The sequence below is a fragment of the Hyaena hyaena genome, unplaced genomic scaffold, assembly GCF_003009895.1.
Source record: "Hyaena hyaena isolate Hyena2069 unplaced genomic scaffold, ASM300989v1 scaffold_98, whole genome shotgun sequence".
Taxonomy (NCBI): Eukaryota; Metazoa; Chordata; class Mammalia; order Carnivora; family Hyaenidae; genus Hyaena; species Hyaena hyaena.
In genome coordinates, this window is record NW_024080730.1 from 1,012,807 (window position 1) to 1,036,849 (window position 24,043).

General features: G+C 59.2%; 1 protein-coding gene across 1 annotated transcript in view; it reads left to right on the forward strand.

Moving 5' to 3' along the window:
* Positions 1 to 24,043, forward strand: part of LRP5 (LDL receptor related protein 5) — a 103,308-nt gene that overhangs the window by 8,521 nt on the left and 70,744 nt on the right. The window contains exon 2 of the mRNA XM_039235430.1: positions 20,917 to 21,313. Within this exon, the coding sequence (XP_039091361.1) occupies positions 20,917 to 21,313 (397 nt within the window). The remainder of the gene's footprint in view (positions 1 to 20,916; positions 21,314 to 24,043) is intronic.

Sequence of the window (24,043 nt, forward strand, 5' to 3'; positions counted from 1 at the left end):
AACAGGCTCCAGGCTCTGAGCTGGCAGTCAGCACAGAGCCCGACGTGGGGCTCGAACCCACGAACCGCGAGATCATGACCTAAGCGAAAGTCGGACGCTTAACCGACTAAGCCACCCAGGTGCCCCAAAATACTACTCATCCTTTCACGTGCAGTGTCCACAGATGCGTGGCTCCTTATTCTGGCACCTTCTCTCCTCCATTGACCAGTGGGTGTCTTTCTGTACTAGCATGCTTTTTCTTTTCTTTAAGTTTATTTATTTTGAGAGAGAGAGAGAAAGAAAGAATCCTAAGCAGGCTTCACACTGTCAGCACAGAGCCCGACGTGGGGCTCGAACCCACGAACCGTGAGATTATGACCTCAGCCAAAGTCGATGCCCAACCGACTGAGCCCCCAGGTGCCCCTCCAGTGTGCTGTTGTAACCTGTGTGGCATCGCAGCGTATTTCAGGACTGATGATGCAATTCCCCCTTCTTTGTCATCTTCAGAAAATTGTGTTCACTCTTCTTGTACATTTATTCTTTTGTGACCCACTTCGGAGTCAGCCTCTCAGGTTCCATCCTTTGATCTTTGGATCCGGAGACAGAAAATGGTGACATTGAACAGGTGTCAGAGGGCTGGACTTGAGCCTCTGACAAGTGAGCTGGTCTGTGGCTGCGGAAGTAAATTCATCTTCCGCTGTGAAGGAGCCGGACTTCATGGTCCTGCTTCCTGTTGGCACGTGGGGTGCTTCCGAGGTGACATTTGTGCCAGATCGCCTGCAACGCTGCTGCTTCTGGGCTCTCACACCAGCAGCCGGCTCGGGAGACGGGCTCTCATGCAGCAAATTCCGGTGTTAGCCCGGAGGCAAATCTAATTACCCTGTAAATTACTGCTCCCCTCCCCTGCTTCGTTCCAGAACAAAATGTGAGTAACTTTAATTTCTTACCTGGGCTGCACCCCTTTATTAGCTCAGATGGGGAGGCGGTACCTGCCTCGCCAAACTCTTAGGTAATTGCTCAATCGGGCATTAAAAACTGCCCGAGCGCGTGGCCCCAGCCAGAACATGTCAGCCGGGTGCCTGGGTGCCTTCCAGACCGTCCATGGCCAGCAGCTGCCCACCTTGGAGCGTGCCCCGCGAGGGGCAGGCCCTCTCCGTGATCGAAGGAATGTCCTCGCTGCAAGGTGGTTGGTTGCCAGCGAGATGTGCACTTGAGTTGCACTTGCGGGGCAAGGCCGTTTCTCTGAACTTTCCCCCCTGAACGAACTTGGTGCCGAAAGGAGACCCGAGTGGCCGCTGTCCCGGCCTCCGGGATTCCTCCTCGCCGAAGCTGGAATCTCCTCACCCCGATGCCCCTTCTTGCTCTGCTCCGCGATGCAGGCGCCATCTCTGTTCCCTCCGGCACATGGTCCGAAAACCCGGTGCTCATTTCCTCTCCGCCGCCCCTCCCCGCGCTCCGAGGCCTCACCTGCAGGCCCCCCACCACGGGAGCGGGAGACCACACCACCTTCTAGCAGTCTCTGCGAGCCTCCCCCTGCCCATTTACCGTTCCCTCTGGCCAGATGAAGTTTTCCACAACGAGTTTCATCCTGGCCTTCGCTTTCTCAGAAGACGACGCCAGTTCCCCACCCTCTGAAGCTGGAACTTTCTGGATATTCCATGCTGCCCCCGGGCTGGTGTTAGTGGCCATCTCCTGTGCTCCCAGAAGGAGTTGCGTTCCTCCCCAGACAAGTCTGTCTCCTCAGAGTCCAGAACCTTCCGTGGCCAGCCAGCCCGCGGGGCCTTGGGGGACAGAGCTGTCTTCATGTTTGTCCTTCCACCTGCTGGCTGCTGTGGCGTCGATGCTTAGATGCTCAGAGCGGTCTCGGGTCCCCAAGGCCTCGGGTGTCCAGGGAGCAAATCTGCCCTGTCCTTACTTCCTCTGGGCCCTAGACCTACCGCGTGGCAAGCTCACCCCATCACGGTATCCGGGGCTGCCGTGTACCCCAAATTATAGATCAACTGTCCTACGTAAAAGAGGGCTTCTGAGTTGGCCAAGCATGGGACCTGCTTCCCCAGTAGAAAGCCGTATTCCTGGGGTATGCACTCTGCGAAGGCCAGCGCTTCCGGAACATACTTAACCGTAGAGTCCCGTGTCCATGAAATACCTACCCTCACAGTCTCACCTGTGTTTGCACAGAGGCCTCCTTTCCCGGGTGCCAAAGCAGGATCGGCTCACAGGGGCCGAGATGCTGCATGCGTAGCCCTGCCAGCGGCGGCCCCGGCCCGGGGGACTTAAACTTAGTGCCGTCCCTGCCCGAGAGGCGTGTGGGCCCGGTCGTCTTCACGCCAGCTGTGGTCGCGACTCTGCCTGTCCCTGCAGAGCCGGTGACCACCCGGCCGTGTGCCTGTGAACAGAGCCGCGCCAAAGCTTGTCACCCTTTCCCCAGCGCCCCCGACCTGCTGGGCTGGGTGAAGGGTGCCGCCGTGTCCATAGGGAGGTCTCTGCCCATGTGGCCCCCAGCTGGCCACGGGTGGACGGCCCCTGGAGGCTGTGCTCGTTCTCATTTAATCCATACCTTCTTTCTGGGGGCTTCCGTGCCCCCAGCCCTGGCACGCGTGCAGGATGGCCCAAGAGCCGGACAGAACAAATCCATTTTCATCCGTGTGGCTGCCATTTCTAGTTTTTAAAACATTTTCCCTTCGTTTGGAAAGATTGTGTCCCTTCAAGGAAAGCACTTTTGTGGCGTAATAACCTTCGCTGCTCACTGGGTGCGGCCGTGCAGGTGGCCCGGCACAGCCGGCCGGAGCTCTGGCCAGACGCTCGGGGCTCCCTTTGCCCCTCACAGGGGCGTCTTCATTCAGCTTTTCCGCACTGAAGGCGCCTCTCAGAGCCAGGACACCTCCATGGCCCCCTGGGCTGTGGACCTGGGCTGGGAACCCCTGATTCGGAGGGTGAAGTGGAATCCGTTCCCGGATCCACGCAGGTCTGGATCACCACCACGAGGTGGGCGCTGGGCCCCGGCAGCTCCACCGGAAAGACCTGCTCAGAGCGGGTGTCCAGCCAGGCTTCCGCGTCCCCGTGTGGCCCAGCTCTCGAGGCCGCTCTGCAGAGCAAGGCCTTCCTGGGGCCCCACCCACCAGGATGCGACGTGGCTGGAGGTAGGACCCCGCCACGCAGCCAGAGGGGTCCTGGTAGGGTACCGCCTGGCCGGGGACCGGCGAGAGAGAGTTTCCACGGTCTCCCGGCGTGAAGTCACTGATCTTCTGGATGGCTGGGACCTGGGACCTGAGAGGTTCAGGGTTTTCCTGACCTCACTCACTAGCTTGTATCTGCAGAGCAAGACGAAGAAGCAGGTGGCAACACAGAGTTAGGAATGCGTTCCGGTCCGCGGTCAGGGAGAGCCTCACTGTCAGAAGTGACTGGGGACACATTCCATTAACTGTACCCCTTCCTCTCTTTGTGGGTGTGAGGAAGACAGCTGGGCCTTGTTTTTTCATGTCCGTCTGGAGTACCCAAGGCCAGCTGGGTCACCCGTGCGCTCGGGCAGGTCACCCCGCTGTAGCACACGTGGCATGGTGTGTGTGTGTGTTTCCATCCGGCAGCGCCCCCCCCACCCCCGCGCTGGGCTCCCAGCAGAGCCTCTGTCTTGGGCACCCCCTAGGCTGAGGACCTGCCGTGCCCCAGCCTCCTCCCTGCGGATCCCCTCGGTTCCTTGTGAACAGCTGATCAGGGACCCCAGGGGCCTGGAGGCCTTGAAGCCCCGGCCTCTCCCACCTGTTCCAGACCGGCCCACATTCCTGGCTCTGCTTTCAGCTCTGCGGCCTTGGGCAAGCGAGTTAAATCCTCTGGGCCTTAGTTTCCTCGCCTCTTGGGGGCGGTGCGGGGGGGTTTGATCATTGCCTGCAAAGTGCCTAGCACGGGGCTGGCTCTGGTGAGTGCTCCAGAATTATTATCTATTAGGGCTGTTATTACAATCATAATTGTTCTTCCCCGGGGAGAGGGCCCCGAGGGGATCCTGCAGTCGGGTTCAGGTCCAGCTGAGCCGCTGCTCGGCCGAAACTGTCCAGCTCAGACTCATTAGAAGGTGGAGACGGAGTTGCGGTAACGGCCACGTTAGGATCACTCTGCACTCCTCTGTGCCCGGGGAAAGCCTGGCAGGCCTGGGCTCCGGGAGCCCTGAGCCGCGGGAGCAGGTGCACAGGGGTGCGGGGGGGGGACCCTTCCTGGACCTTTGCTCCGACACAGGTGTGACCAGGGGGCGTTTTTGCTCTGTTCCTTCATCTGGAGGCCCTCCCCCCACCCATTGATGTATAGGTGTGGCCAGCACATCCCTGCCTCTCCCTCCTCAGAGGAGGTTATTAGGGACACTGTTTTCTTCTCTCCATGTCGCCTGCCTTCTGACAGCCTGCTCACTGGCCCGCAGGCCCAAAGGGCTGGGCCAGGGTGTCCCCTCCAGTGCGGCAGCCGCCTGGCAGTTATTGCTGGTCCTCTCGTACCAGTCGGCCTTCCCGCTGAAGGCAGAGGAGGGAGCCCGGGCACTGAGTCTTCCGCCTCAGGTGAGGTCCCTGCTCCCCCTGGCGTCCCCGCCCTGGGATGTGGGTGGTCAGTGCCTTTGCCCTGGGCTGCTGACGGGGCCTGGTGCCCAGTAGGCACTCCGTAATTGGTGACAGGCTGCCCTCCAGTCCGTGTGTCAGGCCGGGCCTCTCACCGCCGCCTCCCTCTCTTCCGCTCTCGAGAGGGGAGCAGCCCCCGCAGCCCCTCCCCTCTGCGCCTGCCCTCTGGCCAAGGCCCCGGGTGCGACCTGCCCATCCCTTCCTGGGCCTGAGCTGGCTTTCCTGCCTTCTGCGCCTCTAGCAGGGGCGCCTGTGTGCCTGGCCCAGAACCAGGCCCCTGGAACAGGCTGAACACAGGCAGGGCAGCGGCGCCCAGGCCCGACCCGGGATGGGGATAGGCTGACCCTCAGCCAGTAGTGACCGTGCTGGTGGTGAGGTGTGAAGGCAGGGCACCTCTCCACCCCGTGCCCACTGCCCGTGCCCGGCTCCTATGCCATCCGGACTCTGGCTTCCTTGGCATCGGTCACTCCCTCTCCATAGAGCATGGTAGCCTCTCTCCCTGCAGTTTGCCACCTTCTGCCTGGCGGCTCGTTCTCTCACTGCTTTGACCTTCACACCAGCCCTGGAGGCAGGGAGGCTGGCCTCATCTCCCTGGTCACTGGAGAGGCTCAGAGCATTGACCTAGCTGTGGAGAGAGCCGGCGAGGGGCAGGTACCCCTCCCTCCACCCCTGCGCTTGCTGCTCAGCGTGTGACAGGAATGTTAGGCCCTGTCGTGAGGGACACACTGAGGCACCCATGAAGGCAGCCGGGTGAGGGGACCCTTGTGGAGTGTGGATTTGCATTCTTGGGTTGCTGTGTGTGTGTGTGTGTGTCTGTCTGTCTGTATGTGAGTGCGTTTAAAAGTAGACTTCACGCCCAGCGCAGAGCCCAACATGGGGCTTGAACTCACAGCCCTGAGATCAAGAATTGAACGCTCAACTGACTAAGCCAGGCAGGCGCCCCCGCTGTGTGGCTTTAATTGCTAATATGTCCACATCCCCTTCCTACAGATGGGAGCGTTGAGTCTGAGGAGACAGGGTGGCCCCTGGGTGACAGGCGGGGACCTGGGGTGGGAGCCCCAGAGATGAGCGGGAGGGCCTGCTGACCCACCAGCCAGACCTGCCCCCCCACCCAAAGCCACGCTCTTCTGGGACCCGCTCGCTCTCTCGGCCTGAGAAGGAGCTGTGCGGAGCGGCCAGGGCACCTCTCTGTTCAGTTCCTCCTCCTCCCTGAGGGCGGAGGGCTTGTCCCGGAACAGAGGACCCGGATGTGTGGTCCGGTGTCGGGAGGCCATGGTCCCCAGGGGCAGAGGCTGAGGGGCTGCGCTTCCTCCTTGGCACGTGGTAGGGTCACCGTGGGGCCCCGGGGGCTTGTCTGGCCCTTCTGCGGAGAGACCTGGGGGTCATCCAGGTGCCCCATTAGGCAGAACGTTTGAGTTTCAGGGACTGGTCGCTGACTAGTGGAGGGTGACCTTGGGCGGGTTACCCAGTCCCTTTGTACCTCAGTCCCCCCGTCTGCTCACCTCGGAGCCCTCAGGACCCTAATTTTGGGCTTCTCCACATTGTTGTGAACCTCCAGACCGAACGCTTAGCTTGTCTCCGGGATAATCAGAGCCGGTCTCCGGTGCTGAGCTGATAGGGAGCCCCCAAACCTGCATCAGGTATTCAAGGCTGACAAGTTCAGTTCTGCTGGCAGTCGGTGCCCGGAGAGGCTTCCGACAGGCGGGGCCAGGAGGCAAGCGGTTAAAAGCAGACTCCGTTGACGAAGGATTTTGTCCACACCGTTCCTCCCGGGACAGAGGTGCCGCGAGCCTCAGGGCTTTGGTTCGGCTCCTGGCAGCAGCCTCGAGGCCTCGGCACCCAGCGGGCGGTGCTGTTTGCGGTAACAGTAGGCCATTTGAAAGCAGAGCCTCCGGTTTTGCCCCATAAAAAGATTTTGTGGAGGGATGGTACACTTGGCCCGGCTTCAGTATTATTTTCTTGCGATGCTTAAAGAAAATAAAAGCTGGTACAAAGGTATGTGTGTTTCCAAAATGCGTTTCCTTCCCCACATGTTCCTCTCTGCCAGTTCCAGATTGCATCCTGAGCTCGGTTCGCGTTTCCTCTCTGCGGCGCACGGCAGTTCGGCCCCTGTGACCGCACGGGGAAGCGTCGGGGCAGGGGTGTGGCGGCCCCACCTTCTCCCCGCTGCTGCGGAAACGAGCAGCCTGTGCCCAGCCGGTCACGGACCTGCGCCTGCGGACTTGCCGGCCCGCGGTGGTAACTGGCAGGCTGGGGGCCGAGAGCGCCGCGGGCTGCACCTTCGTTCCTGAGCCTTGACTTTGCCCTGGAGCCTTGCGCTGAGCTCTTGTATCCGTGTAGCCTCTTGCACTGGGACGTGGTACCGTCTACGTGGAGCTGATCCACGTCAGATGCTGGTCCCCGCCCAGAGGACAGGTGTCCAGAACACAGGGCAGAGGCAGGGAGCTGATCCGCGTCAGATGCCGGTCCCCGCCCAGAGGACAGGTGTCCAGGACGCAGGGCAGAGGCAGGGAGCTGATCCGCGTCAGATGCCGGTCCCCGCCCAGAGGACAGGTGTCCAGGACGCAGGGCAGAGGCATCCGCAGAGTCCGGCAGGGCCTCAGGTCTTCCTCGACCAGTTGGCCTGCTCTTCTTTCACTTGAGACGGGTGGTGCGTGTGCTGCCTGGGAGCCGCGTGCATACACACACACGCGCGCGCGCGCGCGCGAGTGCACACACCTGCAGGACTTGGGCTGATTTCTGAGGGCCGTCCAGGGGCCCACCAAGGCTTGCTCTTAGGACAGTTTTGAAACTGGTCCCCATTGACAGTGTTTACTATGGGGGCGCCTGGGGGTTCAGTCAGTTAAGCGTCCGACTTCGGCTCAGGTCATGATCTCATGGTTTGTGGGTTCGAGCCCCGCGTCGGGCTCTGTGCTGACAGCTTGGAGCCTGGAGCCTGTTTTGGATTCTGTGTCTCCCTCTCTCTCTGCCCCTCCCCTGCTCTCTCTCTCTCTCTCTCAAAAATAAACAGACATTACTTAATAAACAAAAAAGATAAACGGATATCAAAAAAGTTAAAAAATGTTCTCTCTGGGGTGTGCATTTTATTTGGGGTAGGATTTAAGACAATCTTTATATTTTGGTCGATGCATCCTGCCTTGGAACACCTCTGGTACAAATACCGAGACTTAATACGTAAAAGTACCTCATTGTTACTACACATTTACCGTGTAGCAGGAATGGTCTAAGGGATGTTCGATTGACTCATTTACTCCTTGCAGTCGCTCTGGGGACTGGGTGCCCATTACATAGATCAGGAAACTAAGTCTTGGAGAGCTTGCAAAACTTGCTTGGGGTCATGTGCAGACTAAAATTGGCAGACTGAGGCCCCACTGCTGCCTACCTCTTAATTGCCATTTGAATTATAAAGCTGTTTTCCTTCATCAATCAAGGAGAAAGGGCTCAGAGCCCCAGTGCATTTAAATAGGCGGCTCCTTATAAGGGTGTGGGGCGAGGTCACTGAGGCCAGAGGTTCTCCTGGGTGGCCTCACCTTCTGGACAAACCTGAGGGGCCACCTGGTGCCTGTTTCCAGGGCCCTCAGGGCTTTGGGTGGAAGCCGCTGGCTCCCCTTCCACTGGATGGGCTCCGAGTCAGTCTCTGCCATGGCCTTGGGCCACTTCCGGGAGCAGGGAGCTGTTGAACCTAAATGGTATGTAATCAGAATGCTATATTTTGTCGAAAATAAGAATGTTAGTAACAGGCTGGTTTCTGGCAAGTCAAACTGGGACTTTGAAATACATATTTTTCCCTGCTCTGCCCTAAACCTTCTAATTAGTGAGAATGCACATTGGCAGACATAAATCAAATGTCATCTTTCCTACAAACTTGTCCTAGGTATCAGGGAGTTGGTAACATTCCACAGTTGCTAAATGCAGGCTTGCAGGGTGAGTGTGTGCTTGTGTGTGAGCCTGTGCACGTGTGTGAGAGAGAGAGCACTGGAGGTGGAGCCCTGGCCGCCCGCTTCTTTCCGGCCCCTCACCTGTCAGCACCTGCACGGTCACTGCAGGGAAATATATATATTTGCCCGATTCAAACATAGTTGGTAGAGGAAACGGCTTCATTTCCTTCACAGGGAGACCTCTCTGGGGTTCATAACCAGACCCTGACCCTGACCTCCACCACCAATGGGCTCCATTAATGGACTTGGTTTTTGAAGAGGCGATTTGTCTCAGGTCACTGGCCCTGGTGTGAGCTGAGTCCTCCTCTCACCGGTGTTGGGGCCAGCTCTGGGGTTTCGGTGCACTTCTGGGGTCGGGGTCAAGGACGTGGCCTTGGGGTTCCTGTCAGTTGGGTCCTTTCTGGTTCTGGGCTGTGTTGGCAGGGTTAGAGTGCTTTCTTGCCCATGTGGACCAATGTCCACCACTTGGGTCCTTTGTACCTGGGGTGGTTTGTCGCAGACGATTTCCCACCAACCGGGTGGAGAAGCCTCTTTGTCAGGAGAGGCATCCTCTGATCAGGAGACCGTGTGGCCCACAGAGCCCCCAGCCTCGGTGGACATCAGTCTTCTTGTCCCCGAAAAGGGGAGCAGGGGCTGGGGCGGGAGGCGAGTGTGCGAGCGGGAGAGGGGTCTGTGGGTCTCTTCCCAGTCTCTGTGGGTGTGCCCTGTTCGGTTTTACCTTTGTGTTTTCTGCTTCACTTCACCTTCAGGCCAGGAGTTTTCAAAGTGGGTCCACCCGGGTCAAAACTAAAAGATGCTCCGTCATCAGATATACCTGGGAAATCCCGGATGTAGGACATGAACTAGGTTTCCTCACTGCGGGACTTTTCAGAACCTGTAAAATGGCAGTTGCATGCTAGACTGTGTCCCCTTCTCCCTAGGCTGGCTTTATAGGTTGGGGGAAAAAAGGGTGACTACTGGTGTGTGAGCTGGGTTGTGCCCAAAGTGACATGGGATATCACCAGCACTGTTCTTCCCTGTCACCCTTGCTTTGGTGTGGCTTCTTCACAGTTGTCACCTCTGGGCCATGGTCTCCTCACTCTGCTGACTGTGCGGAGGGGCCCAGCGTCGTGCCTGAATCCAGGGTCAAAGTAAGCTCCAAGCCACTCGTGTCAAAAAGTAAGCTCCAAGCCACTCGTGTCAAAAAGTAAGCTCCAAGCCACTCGTGTCAAAAGACTTGGGGAGATCTTTCCACTTTTATGTTCTGTGAGGCTGCTTCTTGGTTGCTTTTGGGGTTTATCCCCTGAGATAGATTTGGGTGACATGTGGCGTGGTGGGAGATGGTGCTGACAAAAGCCAGCTTAGGGTCCTTGCTTTACCTCTCGGCTCCACCCATCAGCTTCACCTCTCGGCTCCGCCCATCGCATGCTGTGTGGCTTCAGTTGCTGGAGGGATGCCTCATCTCCAAGAAAAATAAATAAATACAGAGCCTGCTGCTCCCTCGAGGCCAGGGGTGGCGGGCAGGGGGTGTTATGAGACTGAGTTGGGTTAAGGTAGAGGGTGAGCAAGCCCACAGCAGATGCCAGTTCCTTCCTCTGCCCTCCCTCTAGGGGTCTGCTGCCCTGTGTGGGAGTTAGGCCGAGGGCCGCCTCAATTGAGAGGGGGTTTTGGGGGCTTGTGAGGTGGGAGGCTTAATGACCCCCCGACAGTCATCCGTGGATGTGTCCTGGGCTGGGGAGACCCCATGCGGGGTGGAGGGGTCGTGGGCCAGGGTTGGGACCCTCATTGTGGCTCTTGGGGACAGTGGGCTACCCCAGCTGATGCTCAGGGATCCCTCTGGCAGGCATGCGGTGGATCTGTGCCCCTGGACTTTCCCGAGTGGCCGAGGCCAGGCTCGTCCTCAGCTCTGGCTGGGACATCCGCCTGCCCGCCCCAGGGCACAGCCCCCCGCAATGGGGGGGGTGATTGTGGGGACCCATCTCCCTGTTTAATGAAAACCCTATTTAATGAGACTGTGTCCTCTAAGCTTCTTTTGCTCTGAGGTGTCTGAAACTTGATTTTCTTTGTATCTTTTGCAACTGATTTCTTCTTTCCTGCTCTACCCACCCCCTCCCCAAACCTGCCCCTGTAGTTTCCTGTTCATCTGCTTCCCTGACCTTTGAAATATGGTCCCTGCTCAGGGAAACTTGCCTGGGCCTCAGGGTTAATTACCGTGTGTGTGTGTGTGAGTGAGTGAGTGAGAGAGAGAGAGAGAGAGTGTGAGTGTGTGTGACGGACAGCTGGGGGACGGCAGGAATGGGGCGACCCAGCTGGAGAAAGGGCTGGCTCTGAACTGCACAGGGAGCCCAGGCTGGGAGCCCGTGGATGGAGGAGCAGGTGGGAGACACCAGGAGCCCGGCAGCTGCGAGGCAGGCCTGGAGGGCAGGGCACTGACCCACGTGGCTGGGCTGCGACAGGGAAGGTGGGATGAGAGGTGGTGGCCTTGGAAGGTGGGATGAGAGGTGATGGCCTTGGTCCTGTGGCCAGTGATGTGCGTAGACCTTGGGAGAGCAGCTTGGTGAATCTCCACAGCTCATCTGCTTAGCCCAGGCAGAGATCTTCTTCTTCTTCTTTTTCTTTTTTTAATATTTTATTTATTTCTGAGAGAGAGAGAGAGAGAGACAGCGTGAGCAGGAGAGGGTTAGAGAGAGAGGGAGACACAGAATCTGAAGCATCTCCAGGCTGAGCTGTCAACACAGAGCCTGACACGGGGCTCGAACCCACGAACTGTAAGATCATGACCTGAGCTGAAGTCGGACGCTTAACCGACTGAGCCACGCAGGCGCCCCGACAGTAGATCTTCTTCCACTGTTCCGGAAGATTCCTCGAGCTGCTTCCTAGCCTTCCCCCTGGCTGCCCTACCCAGGAGGCATCACTCAAGTTTTGTCCGTTCTGAATTCCCCGCCCTTGTGGTTGTAATAAAAGCTCTTTCTTTATATCCCAAGCAGCCTTGGTCTGGGAGTAGATAAACAGCCCTTTGTAACGGGATGTAGACTTATGCCAACCTTGGCCGTCTAGCTCTGGATGTGAAGCAAAATATGATATTTATTCATTATTTTTGTGCACACGTCAGCACACCCAATTGATGGATGGGTCATTCTCTGGATAGCACTGGAATGGGAAGGGCGGAAGGAGGGCCCTCTGCCAGGAGCCCTGCGTGCCAGGGCCAGCCTCGGAGGCGCACGTCCCCTTGGCCATCCCTGCCCAGAGCTGGGCAGTCTCTCGGAGGACCCGGCTTCCACCTGGGCTCGGTGTGGGACCGGGGAGGGCTCTCGGGTAGGAGCGGCTGCGGGCACGGTGGTGGAGAGGGTGGGCTCTCCTGGTCTCCCTTGGTGGGAGTGGGGCTGGGGGCACGCAGGGGAGGCAGGGGGGCCGTGACTGGTCAGGTGAGGAGGGAGCCGGGGGAGCAGAGCTGTTCCCCGAGCGTTAGGAGATGTCACAGAGGAAGGTTCCCCTCCGGCTCAGCCCCTTCAGGCTGACAAGTTTGAGTTTGTAGAGCTTTTCCATAAAAGGCAGAACATCTGTTCAGTTAAAGGAAACCCAGCATTTTATTATTGCTGTAAATGTCAAGCCTCCCCAGGAGAACGTTGAGGCCACTGCGGAATGTGTCGCACAATGGAGCCCATCTTCACCGGGTAGAAGCCGGACACGGAAGGTAAAACTGCTGCTGGGATTGTGGTTGTCGAGCCGCGAAGGGCCAGAGGAGTCCCTGGTGCCCAGGGATGGGGAGGGGGCGGCGTGGTGCGGAGACATCCCCGGCTTCGAGGGGCTGCCCATGTAAAAGGGAGTTTGGGTATTTAAGATGATGCTGATCGAGAAGTCACCATGAGAAGCAGCGGTCAGATTTTGCAGAGGTCGGTGCTCATGGTAGAGCCACAGACTTTTCCAGCCATTCTCACATCCCTGCCTTCTGTGTTCAGCAATCCAGTGCATGATTCTTGCACTTGGAGGTGAGGGACCGAGTGTCGCTAAGCCCAGAGCTGGGGAGCCGAGTTCAGTTGCACCTTTGGGGACTGCACAGATTTCTCCTTGATCCCCGTCATTTTAGCCAGATCTGCGCTTTGTCCTGCATTTCCGCTTAGAGGGGAAATAGATCTTTCCTGCCTGGGGGTGGGGAGAGGCTTCCACATCTCCCTAAACATCCCCCAGCCACAGCCCCAGTGTCTTTGAAGTTTCATGCTTTATTATAACATTCAAGGGAATTCTGCGTTTCCTCTGTTAGAGTCATGCTAGTTTTATTATTTTCTAATTAAAAAAAATTTTTTAGTGTTTATTTTTGAGAGAGACAGAATGTGAGTGGGGGAGGGGCGGTGGGGGGGGGGGACACAGAATCTGAAGCAGCTCCAGGCTCTGAGCTGTCAGCACAGAACCCAGTGTAGGGCTCAGACTTATGGGCCGTGAGATCAGGACCTGAGCCCAAGTCGGATGCTCAACCAGCTAAGCCACCCAGGCGCCCTAAATGATGGTTTGAACTTTAAAGTACCTAGGATTATGTCCAAGTAATAATGTGCAAGACGGTAAGGAAAAGTGATAACGGTTTGACAGAAGGGCACTGAAAAAGACCTGAGGGGTCGGGTCAGGGGTAGGAAGACGGTATCCTGGAGATGTCACTTGCCACCACACCCATCTGTGGACTCCGCGCGATTACACAGGGTTCTGTTCTTCCTGTCCTCTCCCTGTGCACAGAGAGGAAGGGGGGTGGTGAGGGGGCGCTGGGCGCCCGGTGTCCGAGAAGCGAGCTGGGGTGTGAGCAGTGGTGGGCGGCAGAGGCTGGGAGCCATTGGGAGGTTGGTTGCGTTGGTTGCGTTGAGGAAAGAGATTGCCAGTCGCAAACACCAGGTTTGCACTTTGGAGAAGGTACGCAGAAAGGGGAAAGGTTAGCAAATACCCCAAGGAATGTGTTCAGTTGTAGGGTGCACCCACACACGTGCATTTGTACCGCATACCACACGCAGAAGGAGAGACAGAGGTGGCTTCAGGGGGGGGGGGGGCGGTGTACGGACAGACGATTCTCCGTATCCGTGGCGGTCCTGGCTGTAGCCCCCGCCAATGCCGCGTTAGTGAGCACCGAACCATCAGTGCCGCGGACCCAGCGTCTCCCTCTGCCGATCGGTACGTAGTCTGTTTCCATGGGCTTCTGTTTAAAGACGCCTCGCTCAGCATCCGCTGCCGCTGGGCCAGCACTGAGCACACGGCCGGCCGTGCTGTGAGTCACGCTGGAGGAAACCCATCGAGTGCGTGTTTTGTCTGCAAGGCGCTAGACAGCACTTGAGCGCTAGGCCTGGGGGCCGTTTATAGCAGTGACATCCCCAACAAAAAAGCACGGAAACGTGAACAGCGAGGCACAAAGTAGATGGTGGAAAGGGTGCTTTTGTACGATTTGGGAGTGGAAACAAGAAGGCAGAGCGAGAGCTTGAGCCTGTGTGCAGGCGACCCCAGAAACCCCCCAGTGACCTAGGAGGTGTGGGTACAATTCAGTGAGTGGCCAGGCTCAGAGATGGGATGTGTGGGTCAAGCGGGTGGCCCACGCCCACTTTTTCTACCGCTGTCTCCCGATGGCCCTGAAGCCGGTTACTTCCAGGTGGCAGTTGAGCACACATCATGCCCAGGTATGGGCTTCTAAAAACAATTTTTAAAAAATGTTTATTTATATTTGAGAGAGACAGAGAGGGAGAGTGTGAGCATGAGCGGGAGAGAGGCAGAGGGGGAGACAGGATCCAAAGTGCGGGACTCGGACCCACGAGCCATGAGATCACCACCTGAGCTGAAGTCGGATGCTCAACCAGCTGAGCCCCCAGACACCCCTGGGTCTGGGCTTCTAAGTCCCACTGCCCCCGGAGGGGGCCAGGGCTCCTCAGAGGCGAGTCCAGCTACCATCTGGGCGGGGGAAGGGTACCTGTGCCTGGAGCATCTTGTTGAGCCAGAAAGTAAAGAAATCAGTCCTCAAGGGGAAGAGGGGACATGGCGAGGGGACGCGAGAGCCAGCGTGAAGGGACCCTCGCTCTCTAAGTCTCGGGAAGCATGGGCACCTGAGTGGGTGGGACTCTTGGGTCTTAACCTGTTTAATGGGATAGGAATCAATGAGTCTAAACCGGCTTAAGTAAACGAATAGCCAGCGTATTGTGGACATGCTTTAATGACTGCTCAACCGCTAAAATAAAAATCCTGGGGGCGCCTGGGGGCTCAGTAGGTTAAGCGTCTGACTTCGGTTCAGGTCGTGATCTCACGGTTCGTGGGTTCGAGCCCCACATCGGGCTCTGTGCTGACAGCTCAGAGCTGGCTTCAGGTCCTCTGTCCCCCTCTCTCTGCCCCTCCCCCCACTCGTTCTCTCTCTCTCCCTCCCCCTCTCTCTGTTTCTCTCTCATCCCCTTCCCTGCTTACTTGCATGCTCTCTCTCTCTCTCTCAGAAATAAACATTAAACATTTTTTAAAATCCTGAATGAAGGCTGTAACTATAGTTCTAAGTCATTCTTTACCGTAGCTTATAACATTCTGTGCTGCTCCACCATCTGTTTTTATTTGTACTGTTAAGTTGTGTTAAATACACATCACATCGCACTGACCATCCTAACCATTTAGAAGCGCCCAGTCCAGTGGCATGAAGTGCATTCACGCCATTCTGTGGCCACCGCCCCCGCCCACCGCGATTTCCTCCCGAGGCCAGGCTCCCGCTCCCGCTGTGGACCTCGCTATGCTGCCAGCTAAGCTGTGATGTTTTTGCTTCTTCGTGTCGTGAAAACTTGGAGATTGCATATAAAAGGTCCTCACAGAGACCGTGGGACTTGGGAAGCTGGTTGTAAATGTGTGCAGGGTTGCGGAGGGGCGAGTCAGGAGGGGCTGGCTCTGCCCGGAGCTGGTGCAGGGCTGCGGAGGGGCGAGTCAGGAGGGGCTGGCTCTGCCCGGAGCTGGTGCAGGGCTGGGCGGGTGGACAGGAGACCACGAGGGAAGGCAGAAGTGGACCCGTGAGTACCCAGAGGTGTGGCCCGAGTGTGGGAGAGGCGTGGCGGGCTGCCTGCCCCTGGGGCTGGGGTATGCGAGAGGGCAGCCTCAACACCCAGCCGGACAAATTGCTAGAAGGCACCCGGAGCCGTTAGGTGTTGGGGAAGCCATGGTGAGTAAAATTAACTTAGTGCGTAGATGTATCTCGGTATCAAGCTTAGGCGTGCTCGGCATTCACTAAGTCATCTTCATCCTTTCAGGGCTCTGGTCTCCCTTCCTCCAGGAAGCCCGCCAGGTGCAGCTGACAGCTCAGTGTCCTTCAGGCCCCAGGCGCCTCTTAACTGTCGCCTTCACCTGCTGTTCTTCCTTTTGTAGGTTAACTATGCGTTTCCCGCCCAGCCAGTCGCTAGGCTCCTCGAATGTGGGCCCACATAGTCTTCCTTCCCTGTGGGCTGGCGTGGGACAGAGGGTCGCCCGTGGCTGACAAATCCACAGCTTGTGTCCAGGCCTCGCCTGCTCCGTGACAAGCCGTGTAACGCTTGGTGAGGATCAATAAGACACGCACTACAGCCGTGGCCTGTTTGGCGGAGAGCGGGGGATTGGGTTACCTCGAGTGGCTTGTGTTTAGTGTAACCATGTGAACAGCATAAAATACAGGCTATTGCCACGGAAGCCCAGACATCTGCTATGAATTCTGTATATAAATAGTGGATGTGCTTACAGGGGGGAGGAGGGATGGGTGGTGCTGGCTTCTCAGACTCCTGGTCCTGCTGCGGTGGGGACTGGACGTTGCTCACGGGCCCTGGGACCCAAGGCGGGAGGGAGGAGCTGCCTTTCGTCGGACGCCGGCCGAGCGTGCCGGGAACATCCGAGCACGTGAGGACAGCCGGGACGCCTGCTCCTGGCCCCCCAGCTCCACGGAGACGTGGAGAACACGCGGGGCTGTGAGGTGTCCTTGGGGCCGTGCCAAGAAGGGGTCGTGTAAATCCAGGGTCGCGGAAAGGCTCATCTGCGCCTGGTTCAACCAACTGGAAACCAGGACCAAGGAAGAATGTCGTGGGGGATTCAGTCGGCTCGGGGCGCCGTGGTAGCTTTTAACACAGAGTAGATCTCATTGCCTGCCTGTAAAGTTTTGCCCCAAATCTCAGGGCGAGAGGCCAGCACCACCCCCGCCCCGAGTCTGAATCCACGAATGTTCCTTTGGAACAGAGCTGGCTCGGTGCTGTCTCCTGAGCCTCTCAAGCGTGCTGCTCCTGGGCCGAGCCTGTGCGTGAGTCGCCCTGGTCAAGCCTCCGGCCTCCAAAGTGGAGGTTCACTGCTCGCCCCCATTCCAGACCAGACGCTGCAGGCCGAGAGGGTCAGGTCTGAGCCGTGGGACGGCCGACCAGTCTGTGGCCCTTCCGAAAAACACATTTGCACAGATCGCTTTGTAGCAATGGAGGTGAAACTTAGGGTGAAAACGTGCAAAGGGTATTTACCCAGAGCCGCAGCAAGGTCCGCTTCCCTGGTCCGCCGTCCCGTTGAGTCCCTGTTCCCGCCCCACGCCTTCCCACGTCTGCGGATCTTGCACGAATCAGGGCTTCAGTGAGGTGGTGTGTGTGTTTTCACTCAACGTGGTATCATACACGTTCTCTGATGTTACCGCATCCATTTTCCTGTTACATTTGTGGCTGTGACTTTGCGCCGACGGGACAGTCTGGCCGCCGCTGATGTCGCAGGTAGTCTGTTCATTTTTTATTGCACATAAAGCTGCTGCAAAGCGAATACTGCGACCGTGACCTTTGTCCTTCCTCTGGGTGCTCCTCGGGATGACTCCCTGACCGGCTGATCCCCGGGGAGAGGGTTTAGGTGGTTTTATGGTCCTCAATCCCACTTGTCACGGTGTTTTCTGGAAGGGTTGGCCCGGGTGGCTGTGGCCACGGGGTGACAGCCTGGTTTTCACGGCGATGCTGGCGGCTTCTGGAGCACCAGCCCCTGCCCTCAGCCTGTCTTCCCTCCCCTCCTCTTCCCTCTTACGTTGCACTTTCTTCCTGTGATTCCTTCTTCTCACTGCCCAGAAGCTCAGGCCACAAGCTCAACAGATCGTCCCTGAACTGAGTGACCTGGGGCAGGTCAAGTGTCCTTCCCAGAGCTACAGTCATCTTACCGGGAGGGATAGGCAGCTAAGACCCCTGACCCCCAGGGGGCTGTGGGATCAGAGGGTCTTCGACACATAGGCATGCTGCCCTGTGGGAAGGAGCACATAGGAGCAGCATCTGCTCCTCGCACATGCTTCACCCCAGGCCCTTTGCACTGGCTACTCCCTCTGCGGTGATGCCTTCCCTCCGGCCCTCCCTCACCCCCTTCATGTCTTTGTTCACTTGTTACTTTCTCAGGGGACTGCCTTGACCATCTTACGTGAAATGACAGCTCCCCTCCCAAACCCTTTACCCTGCTCTGTTTTTCCCCAACCATAGCACGGGTGTTTTAAGGTAGTAACCCTGCTGGTGTATCGAGTGCTTATTGTCTGTTTCCCCGCTGTGACGTAGGACACGAGGGTGGGTTCTGCGTGTCCCAGAGGGCGCCACATGGCGCCCTGCCTCTGCTCTCTGGGCCAGCTCACTGTCCCCTCTTCGCCCTAGTCCTGGGCCCCTTCCCCACTCTTCCGCTCCACCTGGCCCCGCCCCTGGCTGCTGTGTGTCCTGACCCCCGGCGCCTCGCCACCTGTCTCCTGGTGGGGGGGCCATGTGGCCCGGGGTCCCCCAGGCCCCGAGCAGGCCACCGGGAGAGCGATGCTGCCTACTCTCAGCTGCAGAAGTCCCCCGCGCTGCGGGTTCCCAGGTGATGGAGAGTGAGGCGGGTGCCTCTGGGGACTTGGCCTGAGTGTGCCATGCTTTCTAAACGTTCTGGAAGCAGGAGCGGCTCCTCCTGGAAAGGGCCTGCCCCCTGGGGCTGCGCCCGCCCGGGCTGCACCCATGCTTGCCTGCCGCTCACCCACCATTGGCTTCCCAGGGAGGCTCCTCTCCCCGAGAGTCTCACTTCAGGAAAAGCACAAAAAATTGAACCTCCCCGCCCCCGTCTGTGGCCTTTGAAGGATACACCTGAACTGCCCAGAGTGTAAACCGTGGTGAAAATGTGGTCTTTCCAGTTTGGGGAGAAAGAACAGACAGCTAGGATTTTCTGTGCCTGGGGCAGCTTGCAGGAGCTCCCTCCCCTCCGGGCCCAGCGCCCACCCTCCCCTGCTGGGAGATCTCTGCTGGGGGGGGGTGTTCTGGGTGCCTGGCTAATAACACTTGGGCAAGCGACCCCCCTGAGAAAGTGCCCCCCACGTCGGCACCTCCTCAGGGCGCCTTCCGCCCTGGCTGGGGAGCAGGAGACAGTTGGTCCGTGGGGCCCTCCCCCGATACGCTCCCCACCTGGTGAGCCTCACCCCCTGCCCCTTGAATACCTGTGGCAACGGGGAGCTTGCTCCCTCCCGAGGCGGAGTCTGATTTATAGCAAGGGAAGTCAGCGGCTTCTCCCCGCGTGCTTCAGCAGGGGCTGATGGTGCTGGAGCCCGGTCCTCCCTGGTCGGGGGACGTCATGGGGCTTGGTGTCGGCACCATGCGCGGGTGCCGCTGTGTGTCTGCCGGGAGAAGGTCTGCTTATCAGGGAGTCGTCGCCCTCAGAAGGTTAAGAACCGCCGTGTGGAATTTCGACTCCACGTGCTCGGGCAGGTCACGCCTTTGCAGGATGAGTGGGGACGAGCCCGGGGACCTTGCCGCAGGGACTTCAGGCGCCTGGGCACCCTGAGCCTCGCGGGCGGGACGGGATTGCTGGTGACCCTTGCTCTGGGTGGCCGGGAACGTCGCGATGGCGGTGAGTGCTCCAGGCGCGCCCTGTCACCCCGGGTGTGCCGTGGGGTGGCTTTGCCGTGGCTCTGCCCGCTGCCGCCCCCGTCCTCCAGATCCCACGTGTGGCCCTGTTCCCAGGGAGGCCACCCCCCTGCGCGCCCCCGGGCCTCTCGTCTTGATGGATTCTTCCTCCTCTAGAGGCAGTTGGACCCCCCCCCTTCTCCCACCGCGCTACGCGGCTGGCCAGCCCCGGCCCCTCGCGTGGCACCCAGCTGGTGGCCAGGCCTGTGGCCGGGGGGCGTCCCTCTTCCACTCTCCAGAGCCTCTAGCTGGGGGGTGCCCTACACCCTTCTGGATAGCGCCCCTCTTCCTCCCCCCCCTCACGGGGCAGAGGTAACTCAGCCTCTCGAGGTTGGGGAGCTGTGGGGCACGTGAAATGCTTTTATACAGCAGCTGCTGGGGACCGCCAGGCAGGTGGGCCCCCCTGGAGTGCAGGGTCCGCGGGGACCCTCGGCCCGTGGGGAACGTGTCCTGTAAGAAGCTGGGAAAACAGGAAAGCTTCCATTTTTCAATTATTAAAAACTTCCGTTGAAGGAATCATACATAGAAAAATAATACAGTTTTTACAAACCGAATACACGTGATTAGTGTTCCAAAGCGCAGGGGCTGCTGAACTTGGCTGCATGGGCACTTCTCGAAGTCTTCTCTTCTTCCATAAAATGGGCGCGATGTCATCCCCAGTCCAGGCCGTGCACGGGGTCCCCAGACGGCTTCCCGGGGAGCCTGCAAAGGGCCATCAGCCCGCAATGACGGATGTGCTGCACTATCTGTTTGCACCTGCCTGGGGCAGAGAGGGGTGAGATTTGGGGACAGCTGTCCTTTGTGGCCATCTCCTCCTTGCGAGAGGCCAGGATGTAGTGCATCACCCCCCACCCCGTTTGATCTTTATAGCTTTCTTTCCTGCCTCAGAGCCGTAGACTGACGGCGCGCTGCCCGTGGCGGAGCCCCGTGAGGGGTCCTCACCTTGAGCCCTCCTGCGTCCCTGCGTGGCCTGCGGAGGCGTGGCCTGGGCTTGAGTGTGGCCCTCACTTTGGCAGCCTGGCCTCAGTCCCAGCGGCACAGGGAGTCGGTGAAGGGGTTTGAGCTGAGGGGGTGGCATTCCAGAATGGGACCCCGAGGCCACAGTCCACGAGGGGCCTGAGCATGGACGGCGGGTCCAGGAGCTGTGCGGGCGTCCTCAGGCTCTGCCGGCCGGGACTGTGCCCTCACGTCCCCTCCCCTCGCGTCAGGCTGATGTGACTTCTCTGCAGCCTCTAGAGGCCCGGTGCAGAGTGGCCGTGGCCTCCTCGTGCGAGGTGAGGGCGTGGCAGGAAGAGTCGCCGTGGCCCGGGGGTGCCGGCCGGCCTCCGTGATTTCATCCACAGCAGCACAGTTACTGGAGAAGCTTTGCGATGGCCCCGGCCTGCCCAGGCGCCTTCCTGCGGTGCCTTGGGGGCGCGGAGGGAAGGAGCGGGGCTCTGGGGCGCGGCCGGGCGTGTGGTCAGGGTCCACAGCCCCCCCCCGCCCCGGGCTGCATGGCTCCTGGCTTGGTCAGCGGTCCTGACGGTTTGCTTCCCCCACCCCCCACCCCTGCAGCCTCGCCGCTCCTGCTGTTTGCCAACCGCCGGGACGTGCGGCTGGTGGATGCCGGCGGAGTCAAGCTGGAGTCCACCGTCGTGGTCAGCGGCCTGGAGGACGCGGCCGCCGTGGATTTCCAGTTCTCCAAGGGAGCCGTGTACTGGACGGACGTGAGCGAGGAGGCCATCAAGCAGATCTACCTGAACCAGACGGGGGCCGCCGTGCAGAACGTGGTCATTTCTGGCCTGGTGTCCCCCGACGGCCTGGCCTGCGACTGGGTCGGCAAGAAGCTGTACTGGACGGACTCGGAGACCAATCGCATCGAGGTGGCCAACCTCAACGGGACGTCCCGGAAGGTCCTCTTCTGGCAGGACCTCGACCAGCCGCGGGCCATCGCCTTGGACCCCGCTCACGGGTAAACCCAGCTGCCTTCCTTTCCTCCCTGGCGGGGCTCCGGGGGTCCTGGTTTCCCTCTTGAATTTCCTTGAGCCCCGGCCACCTTCTCTGGAGGAAACCTGACCCTCCTAACATGAGTTCGCCTCTCAGAGCTCGTCGAGAAGTATTTCCCCTTCGTATTCCATAGTTCGGTTTCCGTCCTAAACCCGCCATGTCTGAGGCTCTGGAAGCGCTCGGCCGTGGATTCCTGTCACTAGGTGTCTGTGTCGTGTGTGTGATGGCACCCGAGAAGACGCAGGCAACCCAGCAGGTAGAATCTGTACCATTGACACCTTTCCGGCAGCATCGGCTGGAGGTGGTGTAGAAGGTGAAGGTCCTTGTCTGGAAAGGGAGCTTGCCAGGGCTTTGTTTCTCCGGCCTCTTCCGGAAGCCACCTGCTCTCCTCTGCTTCCTGGGCCGGCTGAGCCCACCGGGCCCTGAGAAGCCTCAGGGCTGGGAGTTCTGGGTGGGCTTGTGTGACTGGGGGTGAAGCTCGGAACGTGCCTGGATTTGGAGGCTGTGCTGGAGAGAGTGGGGAGGTGGCTGAGTGTCGCTGGCCGGCCCGGCCAGGCTCGTTCTAGACTTTTCCAAGCGGGAAGTGTGTGTTCCGTCACCCCTCCACCCTGAGTCCCTGCCTCGCACACGCCCTCACCTGGGCGGCAGGTGCCTGTCTGTCCCAGCGGCCGACCTACCTCCGTGTGCGTCCAGTTCTCTGTCGGTTCGTTGTCGTACGGGAGGCTCCCCGACACCTTGGACAGAAAGACAGTAGGTTCTGGTCCCAAAGCCACCGACTTGTTCTGGTCCCTGCCGTGCCCTCTCTGCCCTGAGGGTGCCGCTGGCTGCACTGTGGCTGCCGTCGGGGTAGCTCGGGGGGCAGGCTGGGTGAAGGGGTGCTGCGGTGGCTGCGCGAACCTCCTCACGGCCGGGTGCTCGGTGTGTTGACTTGGGAGACTCCCCACACTGGCTCCCGGGCCAGCCGCACGCGCGCACTGGCGCAGGATGGGCTGGGGCTCACGGCCCCGATGTCTGACTCCCTGGGGTCAGGTCAGACAGGCCTGGAGCCTCCCCTCTTTCCCCGAGGAGTGCCCCAGTCCCAGCGTCCTGGGGGGCCCAGCCTGACAGTGGCTTCCCTTAGGCCCCTCTGCCCCTCCCCACCCCCTCTGCAAGCAGGCCGAGCTGCCCGGCGCCAGGCTGACCTTCCAGGACGTTCCCTGTTTCAGACCTCTTCCATACTGTGGTGTGGCTCCAGGACACCGCCTTTGAGGAGGTGACAGCTGGCATGGCCGAGTCTCCCTGGCTGAGAGGGGACGTTGTCAGTGATGGGAGAGGCTGAGGGGTGCCGCCTTGAGGCCCTCATGCACTGGGGGGAGAAGACCATAAGTAGATCATATGTCTGGGGGGATGTGTGCCACAGAAGAGAATAATGCAGGGCCCGAGGACAAAGAGAGTGAGGCGAGTGGCTTCTTGTATGTCAGGGGCCTAGGAATGTCTGTTGAGCAGAGGCCTGAAGCAGATGAGAGAGAGAGAGAGAGATTCGTGTGGCCATCCAGGGCACGAATATTGCACGTAGTGAGAGCCGCCAGTGCAAAGGCCCTGAGGTAGCAGGAGGCCTGGCCTGTTTGAGGGGATACAGTGGAGTGAGGGGGAGAGGGGAGGACATGGAGAGGGTAAGGGTCAGGCCCTATTTAGAGTGGAGGAGTCGCTGGGACTGACTCCCGTGTAAAGGGGTCTCTTTGGCTGTTGGAGCGAGGGTGGACTTCGGGGTGGGGGCAGGGGGCTCATTAGCACCCATCATTGTGATCTGGAGGTAGAGGGTGGAGGCTTAGATCAGGAAGCCGGGCTGTGGGTGAGCAGGGGCCAGATCTGGGATCTGTTTGGAAGGCAGACCATGCGGGGTTTGCTGGGACCTTGCATGTACGTTAGAGCGGAAGACAAGGGGCAAGGGTGGTGTGCTGCCCTGTGCCTCCGTGTCCCCATCTGTGCAGGGTTGTGACCTGTTAGTGTCATGCAGTTAGTGGCTTCAATACATGTTATTGTTGTGCTGAGGATGCCCCTCCCCCCACCCCAAATACGGTCTCCGTGTCGGTGCCTCCTCATGACCTTTCACCATCTTGGCGGGGAGGTGCTTGTGGCTCAGTTAGGAGGTGCCTGGCTGGGGGGTGCTTGGTGCGGAGGTGCTCTGTTGGGAGGTGCTTGTGCTCAGTTAGGAGGTGCTTGGTACCAAGTTGGGAGGTGCTTAGTGCCTGGTTGGGAGGTACTTGGCACTTGGTAGAAAGGTGCTCGTTTGGGAGGTACTTGATTGGGAGGTGCTGGGTGCTTGGTGGGGAGGTGTTTGGTTGGGAGGTGCTTGGTACCTTGTTGGGAGCTGTTTGAGAAGTGCTGGATGCTCGGTGGGGAGGTGCTCAGTTGGGAGGTGCTTGGTGCCTGGTGAGGAGGCTCTTATGCTTGGTGGGGAGGTGCTCAGTTGGGAGGTGCTTGGTGGAAAGATGGTCAGTTGGAGGTGCTTGGTGTCTGGTTGGGAGGTGCTCGGCACTTGGTGGAAAGGTGCTCAGTTATGAGGTGCTTGGTGCCTGGTTGGGAGATGCTCGGCACTTGGTGGAAAGGTACTCAGTTGGGAGGTGCTTGGTGCTTGGTGGAAAGGTGCTTGGTTGGGAGGTGCTCGGCGCTTGGTGGAAAGGTGCCTGTTTGGGAGGTGCTTGGTGCTTGGTGG